We start from the raw sequence: 16,961 nt of genomic DNA, 5'->3' as shown, positions 1-16,961 counted from the left end.
TGCTCTGTAAGTGTTACAGCGCCCGTCACGCCTACTAAAACCACTACCGCCACCTGCTGGCAGAAACGAGTTCTGTCCCGTAGCCACTCCAGGGGGAAAGAGCCAGACTCAAACAGTCAGACAGGGTTTTTTGAACACAATAAAATAATACAATCACAGGGGAATGGCACTGAACAATACAACCCAAACAACCAGTAGCAGTCCTTAAAATGTCCAGGGTGCCACACTTCAACCAAAGGGTTCTCTGCCAAAGCGCTCTTTGCAGCCATTTTCCAGTTTGGTGGTATATGAAAATGTTTATTGTAAGAGACATATAAATCAGCATAACAGTATCTGTATCCTCATCTGCAGATTACAGTTCCTTTTTATCTGTATCCTAAAACGTAAAGCCATTCAATGTACGGTAATCCATTACACCCCAAGTCTCCAAGTGAATCAACAGCTCCACAAGGAATTTGACGTGTTACCAAACAGAAACATCAGTGATGCAACCCACTGTAAACTACTGCCAACATGACCCAGGATGCAGAAAAACCTCCTCAAACTACATGCGCAGTGCTGCTCAAGCTTTTGATCTAAATGAACTCTAAAGCAATGCTTCCATCAAACAAGCACACAAACATATGTTTCAGGGCTGCTACTCATTGGCCGCCTTTTAAAAATATGCAGTTTAAGTGACTGAGGCAGATGAGCAAAGACCCACAATGCCTTGTCCTGTTTAGGAGAAAGTCACACTTCCAGCTCTAGAACCAGCTGAAGGTAAACTGTTGACCCAAAGTGCTCGGAGCTTCATGAATGAGTCTGCTGTGCTTTAACAAAACACTGGATGCATTGAGCAGACACCACGCTGCACACATGCTGTGGATGGCAACCACTCAACATCCAGCAGGCTGGATGGACGTTCACCAACAGAGCTCAGAAGGCTGATACAACTAAATGATCCCTCTGCTCTAAAAAGAGACTGAATGGAATTCATTCTTCAGGTAGAATGACACAGATCATCTATGTAACCTCACAAATACACAAGTTAAATGAATGTATGGACCAGGTCTTCTTAACCTCCACCACATGGGCGCTGCCTCAGGCCAACAGCGTGCCGTTGTTCTACATCCATACATGACAAATGCGCCGAGTGTTTCTACTTCTTACTCCAAAGCGATAAGCTTGCAATCATAGCCCCCCCTTTGAATCGCAGTTTCCCTCCAACAACTCATGTCCTTGTGGACTCAACGGAATGAAGCGCACACATGGGGATAACAAGGCACACTTTCAGGCAGTCTGCCGGAAAGGTATTCATGCTCAGTTGTTTACACCAAAAGCAACAGAAGTAGCCAAGAGTACAGTTAGTGAAAAGTTCACTCCCATGTTCTCACGCTGTGGGAACTGGCTGTAATTGTCAGAACAAAGGAAAAGGGAGAATTTGCAATTCTCCCTTGCAATTGCAAATTCTCCCTTTTCCTTTGTTCCAACGGTGAATTCAGATGGATACGAGCCTGTATGCCAAGTAGGGAGCGTGTAGGGAACTACACTCCTGGAGTACCAGGTTGGTCAACAGCAATATCTGGAAACCTGCTCTGCACACTTTAAAAATAGTATATGATGAATGAATGGATGAATTAATTTGTATAGTATAAGAAATGAAAACTACAATCAGTGACTGTTTAACACTTCACACATTCACATAAGACAACAGATTAACAAACAGCATACATTCAATTCACAGTAAACACATCCTCTTGAAATAGAGTTGGTATTCTAGTAGAAGGAGATCTGCAGGAATATTCCAGAAGTTGGTTGACAGTGTGGGCCGTAAGCAAAGAATTGCTTAAATGACTGCAGGCAGCAGCACACAGCAATCAGCCACATTACCACAAATTTCTCATGAAATGAAAAGGATCCACAACTGGCGCCGGTGTGGTCTGTCTCGGAGTGGGTCTGTGTGTGCACAGGAGTGACGCGAGTGGTGTTGTGTTACCACACATACGTATACACCAAGTGAAATCTCCAATGTGCGCTTTAAATGGTGCCCATTTGTCAGTGAGCAATCCATTTCAAATAATAAAGATTCTTCACATGAATGCGCATTCATAGAAACCACAAGCCCAGTCTGTGGTGCAGCTGTGCTAGGTGGAGTGCATGTACAGTAGGGCTGTCAATATTGCTCTATAACTGTCTATAAGAAGAAGACCCTCGAATATTCGCTTAAAAAAAAAAAAAGTGCTGATCACGAGTTTTGTGCAAGCAATTTAAGGTTGCGATTCTTGTCCCAAATATAGCAGGCTTCATTCAGTGATTGAAAAAAAATATTAACATTAATTCAAGTTTATAGAGTATAGAACCGACATTGAACGCAGCACAGCTGTGGTAAACATGGAACTTTTCCTTGGCATGAAACGTCAAATAATCAAACCAGTGCATGAAGCTGTTGTAGCTTCTAGTCTATTTTATTCATGCAATATTAAGTCAGTACCACAAAGCAGACAGGCGTGCCACTGTTTTTTTTTTTTACATTCAATTATACATTTTCAAATTCGAATATCTGTTTTTAACAACTATTTGAATATTGAATCTTCATTGACAGCCCTAATGTTGAGGTAAGGAACTCCGTTTATAACTAGTGTCCACTAAGAAACATTTTGGGGTAGTGGGCAATGAATGTAATTGGGGTAAGTCCTAACTCTGTGTAACACCTAACTTGGAATTCATAGGGAACTTGTTTGAGGACCCTTCCTGGGGGAGAGGGCTGGGAGTGCTGTAAGTGGCTCCTCCCCCGCCCCCACCCCCGCTCTATGACTGCTAGCTTTGTCAGCAGAAACCACTGGCTAATCTGTCATGACGACATCTTTTCCATATTAAAGGCAATGTAAAAACAGCATTAGGCCGCACAAAACCTATGACTACCGGAGTCTTTAATATTCTCCAGCTAGTAAATATAATATATATTATACACACTAGTCATCCTATTTAAGCATAAATCACAAATCCAAGTTCATTTTAACTGATGTTCTGACTACGGTCATTAACAGGTCAGATAGTAAAAAAAAACAATTTTCTAACAACTTGACAATCAACACTGAGCTTCCCTTGGTCCTCTGCATCAGAGATGCCATGACATACAATTAAGTCACACAGAAATCAACTAGGCTTGTCTGTGATCTAGATGTTTGGCAAGAGAACCACGCTGTCTTAAGGCACGAGTGAGGGCATTAGAAATAGGATATTAGGCTTATGGGAAACAGTAATGGTGAAGAAGCAGAGGAAGAGATAAGATGGTGCGGCAGACGCACAGCAGCCAAGAGGAAATGAAGGACCCAGCAAGAGGACGGAGGGACAGGAGCAGTCGGCATAGAAACCAAGAGCGGGAGAGAAAAAAAGGATCTCCAGAGGGGGAATGTGAGCACACTCCTCCGCCCAGACCCTCACCTGCCAACAGTCAATTGAAAACAACTGCGCCGATAATCCCTGAGAACTAAAAATACACAGCCTCTTAGAAGGCCTCTCCGTCTCCACAGCAGATCCAAACTCCTCCTGCTGTGTGAGGGGCCCTTCAGGCCCATACCAAATGATGATCATATACGTGTATGCACACATGTAGTATGGGAGTATGAGCCACACTATTTTATTTGCAATTCAAATAACTTTTTAATAGTCTGTTCTCTTGACCCACCGTTTATTTATATATGTATAAATAAACCCATTTATTACACACACACACACACGATACCTGCACATCTCATGTGACGAGTATGTATAGCAACAATCATTGTTGGGGAGTCCTGGTTAAAGGCATCCATCTCCTCTTCCACAGGACGTTTGCCGTCGCTATAAACAGAGGGAGAGCTGGAGGAGAGCGCTCTCCCTCCCCCTCCTGTTACGCAATGCCGCTGGCCAGCGGCTGAGCGCTCTGGCGTCCAGCTCTTGCATAAGTGAACAACAACAACCTGTGGGGAGCTGCGACTCTCAGCCCAGTGGAAGCGCCTGGGAACCAGCGAGCATCACCAGGACACACAGCCCTTCCTCTGAACAGTAGTGGCCAACGAGTCTCCCCCTGCTGACAGTCCCATCTGAATGGCCTCCTGTCCCGCCCCCCTTGGCACGATGCATGCTGCTGGTACCTGAAAGACAACCGATCCCTCTGCCTCCTGATATTCATGGTTCATCTTTACTGCTGGTAGTACAACCTCTACAGCCTCTGCTCACACACAGAGCATAACCGAGTCAATGAAAGGGAATCCAAAAGAAGGAGTACTTTTTTCTCTTCTGTTCAGGGCCCAGGAGGAGTCTGTATTTTGTTGTTCGTCTTGTCAACTCAACCAGGCCTGAGGTGGGTAATCGAGAGAGTTCTCTCTCTGGGCAGCTTCACTTCTGGGCTGGTCGAGAATTGTTTTTTTGGACATTTGTCACGTTAGTCCATCTTCTCAAAGTAGGCTACACACGTTCCTCATTCTGACACCGCAGCCTCTGCATGGGTCGCACCATGCAAGGAAGTTCTCCCCTCCCAAATACAGTTGCCAAAGCACATCTTTTCCAAAAGGTTTTGTCAGATAGGCTACCGATAGCTGGCTAGGCCCTACTGCAAGAACACACAACAGGCAGGATTGATGGAAGGCCAGGAGGGGCAATTGGAGGAGGATGCTGTCAAACAGGTAGAGAGGATAAGTAATTAATTTATCAACCTATCCTTGTGGAATAGTGGAATAATTGTTGTTATCTTCTCAGTTTAAGTGGATTATTATTTAACCATTACAAATTATATTATAAAAAAACTACAGGATAGTGAGAGCTGAACTGTTGCTTCATTTATCCAATTTCCACTACCATGGAAAAAGTGGGCCGGTCTGGGGCCTTAAATGCCCGGGCTGAAAGGTGGCCCTTCTCCGCGCTGACCTCAACCTCTCCCTGACATCATCTAGTTCTTGTTCATTCTGTACATGTGACATCCATTGTAGTCTATCCAGCTTGATAGAGGGATTCTACTCTGCTGCTCTAAGGTTTCTACCTCTTTTCTTCTTTTGAAGGTCATTTTGGGGGTGTCTTTCCTGTGATGCTGTGAGGGTTCCAGGACAGAAGATGCCGTATGCAATCATGTTGTAAAGCCCTCTTAGGGCAAATTTGTAATTTGTGAGTTTGGACTAAACAAAATAATTAGAATTGAAATGATTGCGCTACCTACTTCCACCACTGGGCAGGAAGAGTATTTCATTGCTTATTTTGTTTATTATCCAGCCACTACGTTACGATGCTGAACAATGAACATTTGCAAAAAAGTAAGTATGTTCTCTGACCATTTTTTTAACATTTGGTTGAACATTCGTGCTGTGGTGATACACGCGTCCGTCTGTCTCAGCGTGCGTGCGTGACCACGGCACCTTGAAAAACAACAGCAGAGTAAATCAGGTGGATTACATAGGCTGAGAAGAATGCGGTTCCAGTCTTATCTCATTAAGTTACTCCAGTCTCCAGATCTATGTCATACTACAAAATGTATTGGGTAACACTTTACTTGAATGGGTGTTCATAAGACTGACATAACATTGTCATAACCATGACATGACAGCTGTCATAAATATCAATGAATACTTATGACAGTTGTCGTTAAGTGTCATTCGGTAAGTTATGTCACTTTTGATGCAAAGGTGACATTGTTTGAGATGTCCTTGTTATGACAACTTGACATAAACCAAGACAACAAAACCTGTCATAAACATGTCATAGCAGACCTAATTGTCAAACTTAAGAAAAACGGTTTCATATCTTAGAGCGACATTAAACTGTCCTATATGGATGGTTTAGACACCCGCTGTCACAAAACCATTACAATTGTGTCATAAATGTTGTCCCTTTCTTTAAGATGTCGTTAAGTGTAACCACACTACCAAATGACTTTATAACAGTGTCACAACTATTTTTTTTTAATTCAAGTAAAGTGGAACAATTAGAATGTTTCGTTAAAATGTCATTAAGTGTTATTACACTGTCAGATGATATAAATACCTTAACAAAAGCAACAAACAAGTCAAGAGGTAGTGTTTCCTTTATGTATTCCAACACAAAACATAACACATAGAAAATTTCTACATATATTGTGTATGTAAAAACAGATTAACTTTTTTTAAAGTTCAACAGCAAGTTTAAACTGTTTAACAAAATTTAAACATTTGTGAACAAAATGAAAATTATTAAGTATACTTATACATTATTGGGAGGAGCTTTCCATTTTTTTTTTGCATGCTGTGATGGTTTCGGCCATCTCCTCGTTTATAGCCCCGCGGCAACGCTCTGCAAGCACACAAATCTTCATTTGATCTTCGTGACCTGTCAGCAGACCTTGGAATGCGTCCCGAAAAGTAATTGCGAGCTCAGCAATTATAGCTGTGCGTGCAATCGTGTTTCGATCAACATTCATTTTCGCGAAGGCTTTCTTCATGGATCCACACTTTATGAAGATCCTAAGGACATTCTTATAGCGACGGATCACTCCATCTGTTGTGGTTACTTAAGAACACAACAGAAAAACAAACAAAATAGGTCACTTTTTCAGACTTATACTGGCATTGTTGATTTGGCACCCTATAGGTTTTGTAGTACTAGCAGTACTTCTTACTTTTGCAACCTTCTTCTAGGCTGGTTATATTAGACTTTCCTACCCGACTCTGTGGCTAGCAATATCTGCCTTCACCAGCCTAGAAAGAGGATGCCCAGGAAGTAATGTCCTTTTTTACCTGCCTGTACCAAACATAACCCTATACCGTGTCATAGCAGCTAAGGTTACATTGGTTAAGATAAAATAGCCAACCGTGACATCTTAGTTGTTTAGAAATAGCGACAAGAAAACTGGAGGAAATACTACTAACCTCTATGCTACTACCGTTATAGCCTGTTGGCTGCCTTGTAACAGAGACGTAAGGACTTTTCTTATAAGTACCTAAAGGCTAACTAGCATTAGTTGCTGACTAACTTTACCTAAAACGGCAACGACCATAAACTGTAAATAAAAGACTACCGTCACAGTTATAATGTCCTCTTCAAAAAATGTTCTTTTAAAATCCAAATTACATACGCTTTCGCTTACCTGAAATAGTAAACTTTGAGGATACTTCCAGACTCTTGATTAGTGTGTGTTGCACTCCTGGGATGTCCGTCTCTGTCGCGTTGGGATCTACTTATTTGTATAGTCACGTAAAGTAAACGTTATGCAATTCCCCTGTAGACACACGTGGGGGCGCTGTTCTGTCTAGTTAATGGAGCATTGAGCGACGAGAAGAAGTCTGACGTACCGACTTCAAAAAAGGCGCGGCTCGGAGACGGGTGACCAGTTGTTGATGCAATGGCACTGGTGGAAGAACTTTTTTAACATATTAGGCGTTCAAATACAGTTAAGAGCAGAAGGAAAATTGTGAAATGGATGCAGAAACGTGGTATCATGATGAGGACGATGAAGTGCGCAAAATGCAACCGTAGCATGCATCTGGTGAAATGCCATGTCAAGGATGGGCTGTGGTGGTAAGCAGAAGCTAACGTTAATTCTACTTTGTTAATTTAAACGGGAACTATGTAAAAGAAGGCACTGAGCTGAGCGTGGGTGCCTGAGATAACCGCGCACGGTTGGACAGGGTCTTGGGGACTTAATAATATTACTGGGTAATAATATTATCATTAATTGTTGTTATTAATAAATGCTCTGCTAGTTTCCTGCCGTTTCTATAGCGATAGTGGCGCGTCAGAGAAATTGATATTATACATTTTTTCAGCGTAAGACTTGAGAGCCCTGCTTTAGAAACAATCGGGGTCACGTAAACATGACGTCATGCGCGCTTTCTTCCGGTCAGTCCTCATGAAAACTTCACGCTTTAGCTCTGCCAGTTGTGCTGTGTGTGGACCAGAGTGAAAACAAACATGCTGACCATGTATCACTATATACACCAAACACCCTCTGTGGCTGCACTTATTATTAATTTGAATTAATTATTGAATTGTTAGATTCATATTTGTTTCACAGTAGGAAAATATATGGCAGTATTTTAGATAAGTTGCAGTCTACGGATGTTTCCCTTACTATAATTAGGTATAAAACAGATACATAAGTCACCACTCTAGTCAATTGGATTCTACATTGCTGGAGAATTATTTGGTACACTCAGTGACACATGCAATGCAACTTAATTTCTAAACGTGTGCATACATATTTATCAAATTCCATACTAAGGCATAGTTATAGCTCAAGATGCTGATATTTTATTTTCACATTTGAAGGTGTGCATTGCTGCTGTCAAGCGACTGAGGAAAAGATCGATGAGGATTGGTGGTCGTCATCGATTTGTTGTTATTGATGAGAGCAAATTTGCCCAGAAACGAAAGGTGGGCTATATATTTGTATGCATCTGTACAAATTTTAGATCAAGATTTTATAAGGAGTAATATTTTATACTTCCGTCAGTGCACGTGGGAAGGACACACGTTAAGATGTAATACTGTCCAAACCGTATTAAATATTGTGTTTTCTCATTTACTTTTAGTACCATCGTGGTCGATGTGGCAACACTTGGCGCCGTGAATGGCAGTGGGTCTTTGGGATGTTGGGGGTCGACAGGAATTCCAGAAGACCCATTCTGAGACTCGTCAGGGATCGCAGAAGGAAGACACTTATAGGTCATATTAGACGCCATGTCAAACCCAGAACATCCATCCTCAGTGACGAATGGCGTGCCTACAAAGGGCAACTTGCCCAGTATGGGTATGATCATTATTCCATCTGCCATAAAAACAACTTTGTGGACCGAGAGACTGGTGCTCATACTCAGCATATTGAGCGTGCATGGCAAAGCTACAAGCTGGAAGTATGGCGCCACAGAGGGAATCATACTCCTGAATCACTCAAGCTTCGTCTTAAGATGATAGAGTGGCACCACTGGTTGGGCGTACGCCATTACAATGGTGTGTTGGGCAGACCTTTCCATGATGTGAAAAAACAAGTAAAAAATAAAATCTGACTTTCTACAATGTCTGCTGGTATTTATGCATCTATGTCGTGTCAGACTCATATGTTCTCTCCTGAGCAGATACTTGCTTGTGTTTTACAAACTGTCACTTTGGATAAACATCACAACCAAATGTTTTGTGTTGGAATACATAAAGGAAACACTACCTCTTGACTTGTTTGTTGCTTTTGTTAAGGTATTTATATCATCTGACAGTGTAATAACACTTAATGACATTTTAACGAAACATTCAAATTGTTCCACTTTACTTGAATTCAAAGAAAACGGTTATGACACTATTATAAACTGGTCTGACTATGTAATAACATATAATGACATCTTAATTGAAGAATCTAATTGTTCCACTTTACTTGAATTCAAAGAAAACAGTCGTGACACTGTTATAAAGTCATTTGGCAGTGTAGTTACACTTAACGACATCTTAAAGAAAGGGACAACATTTATAACACAATTGTAATGGTTTTGTGACAGTGAGTGTCAAAACCATCCATATAGGACGGTTTAATGTCGCTCTAAGATATGAAACCAAACGTTTTTCTTAAGTTTGACAGTTAGGTCTGCTATGACATGTTTATGACAGGTTTTGTTGTCTTGGTTTATGTCAAGTTGTCATAACAAGGACATCTCAAACAATGTCACCTTTGCATCAAAAGTGACATAACTTACCGAATGACACTTAACGACAAAGTGGCCGCCATGATAAGAGCTGTTAGAATGCTCTCAATGCAAGGAAAGCAGCTTCAACCACTGGACCATCCATTACAAGAGAAAAGACAATTCAGTCTAGGGCTGTTAAAAATCAACACATTCAAATAATCGCTTTAAAAAAACACACACATATATTCAAATATATTTGATTATCTGGTTGCTACGGAGGAGACATATTTTACAGCAGGGCCGAGATCCTCCTTGTGTCACTGGCAAGCAATGGCAACTGAAGCACCGTGTGGCACCGAGTGGCACGTCAGTGGCAAAACAAGGCAAGCGAGTGGCAATTGCCAGTAATTCAGTGGCAAGTCCGGAGTCATTCCTAGTTGAGGAATTCCATAGGTTGCGCATTAGGCACGTCAGTTCTGGATCCCTCATTTGTTTCCTAACTTATAATCATCAGGCAGACTCCTCATTTACGTGAGTGAATGAATGTGTCTGTTTGGAGGGTTTTTGGTTTTTGAAAATCCAACGTAAATTACGTTAGATCAGATTTATTGAAAGGTCTGTCGAGCCTCTGGTGGCAACGCTAGCAGCCACAACAAGCTAACTCGCTGCTAACAAGCTAACTCGCTGGCCAGTTGCAGCAAGTTGGCCAGCTAGTGGCGAACAGCTGATCGGGTAGCCGGGTCAATCAATTAATGTGTTTACTTGAAGAAGCAATACCGTCACATATCAGGATACCGTCAGAATCGCTTAATACGGTGATATGGATTTTTGGCCATATTGTGCAGCCCTAATTCCGTCCCACAATTCCTTGCGGAGGAAATATTGAAATAGTGATCATCATTCAGCCGTTCACGAGCAGTAACGGCCATGGCCGAGAAACACAGATCACGTAATGGTGCGTTTCCACCGAGCGGTACGGTACGGGTCGGTACCCTTTTATTTGTGTCTCCACTGAGAAAAGTACCAAAGATCCGCACCGTACCGTACCACTTTTTGGGTACCCTTCCGTTGGGGTACCTGGCACAGTTGTTCGGTACTAAAGGGTGGAGCTAGACTCACTGCAGAATGTTGATTGGTTGAAAGAGTGTCGTCATTTGCGGGTGCCGCAAGGGGAAAGACAACACACGAAGGAACACCGTCGCAACAATGTCGCCGCGCAGCATTTACTTTAACAGCCACATATCGAAACGCAAGAACAGGATTGGCTGTATGTCCTCCATTGTTGTTTGCGGTTAGCTTTCAGTTTTCGCGCGATCGAATGACGTCAATCTACTTTCCGTCCAATACCACGCCTATCAAGTAAGAGTACTGTTGGCGGTGGATGCGCTCGCCAAATCATGGTTAACAGACCCGACCCGTACCGACCTGACCCGTACCGTACCGTACTGCTCGGTGGAAACGCGCCATTAGTAACCGTTAAAATATATAGCATAATATTGCCGCTCTCCGGGTTGCACATGATTGACTGCACCTGCAAGATGGTCATCGACTTCCTGTATGACAGGAAGCAGAAGCCGGGAAAACAAACCTTGCACCCTTGGATAAAAACAGTAACCGGTGTTACGTGCCTACTGGTTTTTGAACCTACTGGTTTGGCTACGCGTGCCTGTTTGTTTTGCCCCGACAGCGGCAGATGTTGTCTGCCTCGGTCACCTGATTCGTCACACATTCGCAAACATATTGCTGAAAATTTTAAAAATGCATCCCATATCCAATGCAGCGATTATGATTGTATAAGTGAGCACTACATCACATCCGTCTTGGATATGTTGTTATTTTGCTTGACATGGTTCGAATCCAGGTTGTGGCGATCTTTCATTAATGTTACATGTCCCCATGTTTTGTGTCTCTGCCTTTAACTGTGAGTGGGGGTAGTGTTTTGTTTTTTGTCATGGTTTACAGGTGTGCAGTGCTGGTTGGCTGTTGGCGAGGAGGCGTGGCTGTATAAAACCTGGGGAGCAATCAGCTAACGAGCTGGTGGCCCATATAACCAGCCTCGTTGAGGAACAGGGGGGAGAGAACGAGAAAGGAGAGGCTGTGTTTTGTTGTATGGCCTGGCTGACATTGTTTTGTGTGGGATCTGGTCGAGTGAGACCCAATGGTACTCTACCTCAGTTCTGGAGAAGGGGTAGGTAGTTCAGCCCATGGGTGTACATTTTCCATCACGTAGGCAAACCTTTGTTACACACACTAAGTTAGCTGGGTGGGGTCGCCCCTGTACTTTTTGCAATAGAGAGGTGAGCTGGTTAGGGATAGATTGTGTTAGGCAGGGAAAGGGGTGTAGAGCAAAAGGGACCTTTTGCTTATTTCCTTACTTTGACCCCAATCCCCACAATCCCCTTCTCCTCCCTGATTTGGTTATGTGTGTACCTTTTGTTTTGTTGTTGTTTGTTTGTGTCACCTACTAAATGTCCCACGGGGACCAAACACAAATTTTACGTGTCAGGACTCATTTGTTTCAGCTGCACCCCCCCTCCACACTACTTCACTGTCCACTGCTGATTATACAGGGGGCGCCAGCACAGGTTTTTACGTTCCCCACCTGTAAAACGAGTTCCAACTTAGGTGGGAACGTAACAATTAATATATTTTTTCTTGAATTACTTTCTTAAATGTCTGTGATGCACGTCACTGTATGACCGTCTGAACATAAAATCCTCTTTTGTCCAAATGTTTCGGTGGCGCCAGGCTGCAGCCTCGCGAAAAAAGTATTGATACACATGTTTGGAAGTGTTCCATGATACGCCCACCAAACCAGTTGTCTTGGCTCACCCTGAACCAAAAGGTTTTCTTGCCACTGACGAAGTGCAATTTTATGACAAGTACTGAAATCAGCAGCAGCACTTGAAAGCTTGGTTGGCCGACGGCGTAGCGCCGCCGTCATATAAAGTGTTGCTGTTTTACTCAACTGCATGGGTTCGAATCCAGGTTGCGGCGATCTTTTAATAAATGTTCTTTTATTTATTTCTTTATACGTGGCAGTGATGTAGTGCTCACTTATACAATCATAATCACTGCATTGGATATGGGATGCATTTTGAACATTTTCAGCAATATGTTTGCGAATGTGTGACGAATCAGGTGACCGAGGCAGACAACATCTGCCGCTGTCGGGGGATAACAAACACGCACGCGTAGCCAAACCAGTAGGTTCAAAAACCAGTAGGCACGTAACACCGGCCTCATCAGCAAAGTGGTAGACAATTATCTACAAAACTTGTACTCATCCCTGCACAACTGCACACTAAAAACGGACAGGCTTTTGAGTCTTTGTATTCTAGTGTACATTTATTTATTTAAATTCCTTTTTATTACACTATTTTTATTTGTATGCACCTCTTTCAAAATATCCCGAATGTATAAACATGCACTTACACCAACTAGTTACTAGACCCTCTTGACACATCGCTTTCACAGGATTGGACCGCACGGATGGCAGAACTTTTCAACAACACCTCGATCCAAATAGTGTTCAGTGGATACCACGGATTAGGTCAAGAAACATTTATTCATGGTTAGGGTTAGACAGTCGTCAAGCTTAAATATAACAATGTGTGACCCACCTACCTATACGGTTTGACTGTTGTACTACAACCCGTGTCATATATTTGCCATCAGATGGTGATAGATGTCACTACCAGGAAGGGATACGAATGGTTAAATGATGACAGGAACAGTACCAGCTGCCCATCAGTAGTAACAGCAACTTGGGGTTAGGCGTCTTTCCCAAGGACCCATGGACAGTGACTAGCTGAGCCAGCTATCGAACCGCCGTTCCTCCAAGGACCCACACACAGCAGTGTTTCCCCTACCATTGTGAGGTAGTTCTGAAGGTGAAAGGGGGTCAAACAGTATTAGTATGGTGTTCCTAATAATCCTTTAGGTGAGTGTAGATTCTGTGCTTTGTCCCATATTGTTGATAAAAATATTTGTGTGTGTTGTACTTTTTAATGTCATTTTAAAGTAATCTCATAGCTCTTGGTCATTTAAAGCGGTGTTCAAAATGTGATGTCTAAATTTGGGGGAATTTGAGAGTGGGAGCATCTGAGTGTAGAGAACAAGTTCTGACATTCAAACTAATCCTTATTTTTATGTTAAAGGCGCAACCAGTTTGTTTTTTACACTGTAAAGCAGTTTTTTAATCCGATAATTGAAAAAACAATCCACCTATTAATTGATTATCAAAATCATTAGTTGCAGCCCTATACTGGTGTAGACATCCAGTGAGAGGAGATGCAGAAGTGTGCGATGGCTGCTGTGGAGGAAGCTGAAACTCTTCAGTCCTGCTGAGACAAACAGAGGCGCACTGTTCAGACCTCCACCACACCAAGTGTGCAAAGCCACGGCGCTACATCCATCCACACAAAGACAAGTCAAACATAACAATAGGGCTTTCGCCCGACTTTCAGTCGGCTCAGGCCCTAATAAGCATTACTGCTCTTTGCCTGGGTTTCTGAAAAGCAACACATTTTAAAAGGAAAATGGAAACGTTTGAAGCGTTAATACTAAAAATGAGCTCTACACTGAGGCACCCTGTGTGCATACTGGGTCTATGATGTTGTCGTCTCATGTAGCACTCCACAAGGTTTTGCTTTAGGACTACTGCTATTTCCACAATTGTAATAATATCCTAATATTATCGGGTAACATTTGTGAGAGATGCGTCTCATTATTTTAAACTGATTCGGTGCAGGGTAACTCTTAAGGGAGAAGTAGATTCAGTACGTTACTGCCATAAAGTTGTGGACTCAAGTGTTTGAGAAAAACAAGATATAGTTGAACTAATAATCAGACTTAGTACATGTCAAGCCACAAAAATCCAGGTTGTCGTGATGCAATTTTCACCAGTCTTCATAGGACCCTCCCTGGTAAATATCCATGTTTTTCCACAAGTCCCTTCTCCCACTTTCTGAACTCAATTTCCAAACAGACCATAAAATGTTATTAGCCACCAATTTAGCATCTCTGCTGCTGGAACTTTCCATGCAGTGAGTGGCAGGCAGAGTATACACAAAAAGCCCAACAACTTACTGGGTTTAGATAAACCACTGTGAGACCTGGCACAGCATCTCCAACCCCACCTCATCCCGCTGCCCCATAGGCTTTCAAGCCCAAGTGGCCTACATTGCTGCCTTTGAAGATTTCACAGCAGCCAACCAAAAGAGGCACATCCTAAATAAATAGAGCCTATCAGTTGAGGGCTCACTGCTTGATCTCCCTCCTGTCAGTGTCCAGATGTGAGGACCTAGCCAGTGTCACAAGTTAACATGAATGGGTATCTTTCCTCCCTGCGTGTTGACTCAGTATTATTTATACCCTGTAAAGGCTTTTGCTGACTGCAATTGGCACTTGGCCACATCTATTCATGTTCAAGATATTTATACAAGAGGCAGGGCCAATGATAACATTTGATGTAAAATACACCTCAGAGCAAACAAAATGTCCCGCTAATTTATTTTTGCTTCAGCTCATGTGCTCACATTTCTGATGGGATTAGGAAAGCCACATAGGGGGTTAATAGCTCTGCAGTTTCATCTTTAAATTATTTTGTTTCTACAGCTCTTCCAATGTCTATGTGTCATAGGAGAAATGAATCTTCTCCACTGGGGAGGTCAAAGGTCAGGGTCAGGTACAGAACAGCAGAGAGAGAACTACATTGCTATTGAGGACGCCAGCACCAGATCTACATTTAGAGACGCACCAGCGTCTCCTTCACGGGGACACAGGGATGTTAGTAACAAGTGGCACCAGGGATTAGGGTGGAGGCTTGGGTATAGCAGGACACGGACAGTGATGGATGTGTTAGGGTCCGCTCCTAGCTCCAGCCTGACCTCCTTGGTCCTCAGCTATCTGCATGCAGACGTTCTACCAGAGCACTGACTGAGCTGTGACGTCAGAGTGTCGAAGGAGGACACTGCGCTCATCCACAACAATCATGTTCCAAAACAATACAATGACGTCTGTGACCAACTTAGAGCACGCGCACACACTTAACGCTTACTTTCTGCCGGGAAGAAGGGCTGCATGTCCACTTTGTGCACCTCCTTGGCGTAGTACTCCTCCTCGCTGCGCTGCCGCTCGCAAGTCGCCGCGCGCTCGTTCGCCTTCTCCTGCAGCAGGTCGCGCGTGCTATTGTAAATGGCGACGATGTCCCGGGACACCTCCTCGGGGTCGGGGAAGTCCTGCGGGGGACTGGTGAGCTTCAGCTTGCTCAGAATCTGCCCTCGGATGGCCTCGATGCGCTTCTTCTTAAAGTGCTCCATGTCCAGCGTGCTGCACGTGGACAGGCTGAGCGCCACGGCAACTAGATCCAGGGTGAGGAGCAAACCAACCACACACAGGTTCATCTTCTCTAGTAGCGAACACACAAAGACGACCGAGGAAGATATTCACCAAGCGCTTCAAAGTACGCCAGGTAAACACGCGTCTGAGCCCGCAATAATGTACATAACGTAAAGCGTCTGGTCCAGTAACGCGAGGCACTCAGCAGTGTGGACGGAGGGAGAAGCTGGGACTAAAACCAGAGGTCTCGGGGGAGCGGCACGGGCGGCCATCAGGCGGCAGCGGGGGGGTTGCATGGAAAAAAGGAAGCTGGAGACACCGCCATCGCCTTTACTCGCCACACAATAATTATCCGAACGCGAAGTTCAATGGGGATGTAACGTGGGAACTTTTCAAAGTTTTCCTGACACGATGAACTCCGTAATCCACAGAGCCGTGATGTCACGAGAGGCGTCCTTCACAAGTAGCTCACAAACAGCTCGGAGTTTGGCTTCGGTGTGACCGCATAGCGTCTCCCTCAACCCATCTAGTTGCGGGACAGCATCTATTTGGGGTACAGCAGCGGCCACTTTGAGACTAATTGGGGACGAGAGTTCCACGTGCCCCCTCTGCGCTGTGGTCTTTGGGAAAAAGAGGCGGCTCTAAATAAAAGTTACCGGACGGTTAGTTGAGCGAAGGAGCGCTCACTCAGACCATCGGGACAGCGCGGCGGCGGCGGTGAATGGTCCGTCGGCCCGGTGCCTTACGACGCAGGGTCCTAATGCCCGACGATAGCAGGTCTCTCTCGCGTTGATCTCTGCGTCAGTTCCAGAAAACACTAACGTTAGTTGTATTTTTCAGTTGTAGAAAGGCTGCTGGGTTTGATATGTGCCATGACCAGAGGGACACAGCATGGCAGTGCAACTTGACAGTGTAGTGATGTGGCTCTCCTGTGTAGTGATACGAAGACGCCTTTCAATATTGATATAAACGATTACATTGACACAATAAGGTAGAAGGGGCTTGGGGTTGAAGCCCTATGAC

General features: G+C 43.7%; 1 protein-coding gene across 1 annotated transcript in view; it reads right to left on the bottom strand.

Annotated features, from left to right (window-relative positions):
* The window catches only part of tgfb2 (transforming growth factor, beta 2), a 31,374-nt gene extending 14,768 nt beyond the window's left edge, over positions 1-16,606 (bottom strand). The window contains exon 1 of the mRNA XM_037454526.2: positions 15,658-16,606. Coding sequence (XP_037310423.1) covers positions 15,658-16,003 — 346 coding nt within the window. The 5' untranslated portion in view covers positions 16,004-16,606. The remainder of the gene's footprint in view (positions 1-15,657) is intronic.
* Between the last annotated feature and the right edge of the window lie 355 nt (positions 16,607-16,961).

The sequence above is a fragment of the Pungitius pungitius genome, chromosome 11 (genome assembly GCF_949316345.1).
Source record: "Pungitius pungitius chromosome 11, fPunPun2.1, whole genome shotgun sequence".
Taxonomy (NCBI): Eukaryota; Metazoa; Chordata; class Actinopteri; order Perciformes; family Gasterosteidae; genus Pungitius; species Pungitius pungitius.
This window is presented reverse-complemented; position numbering and strand designations above follow the sequence as displayed.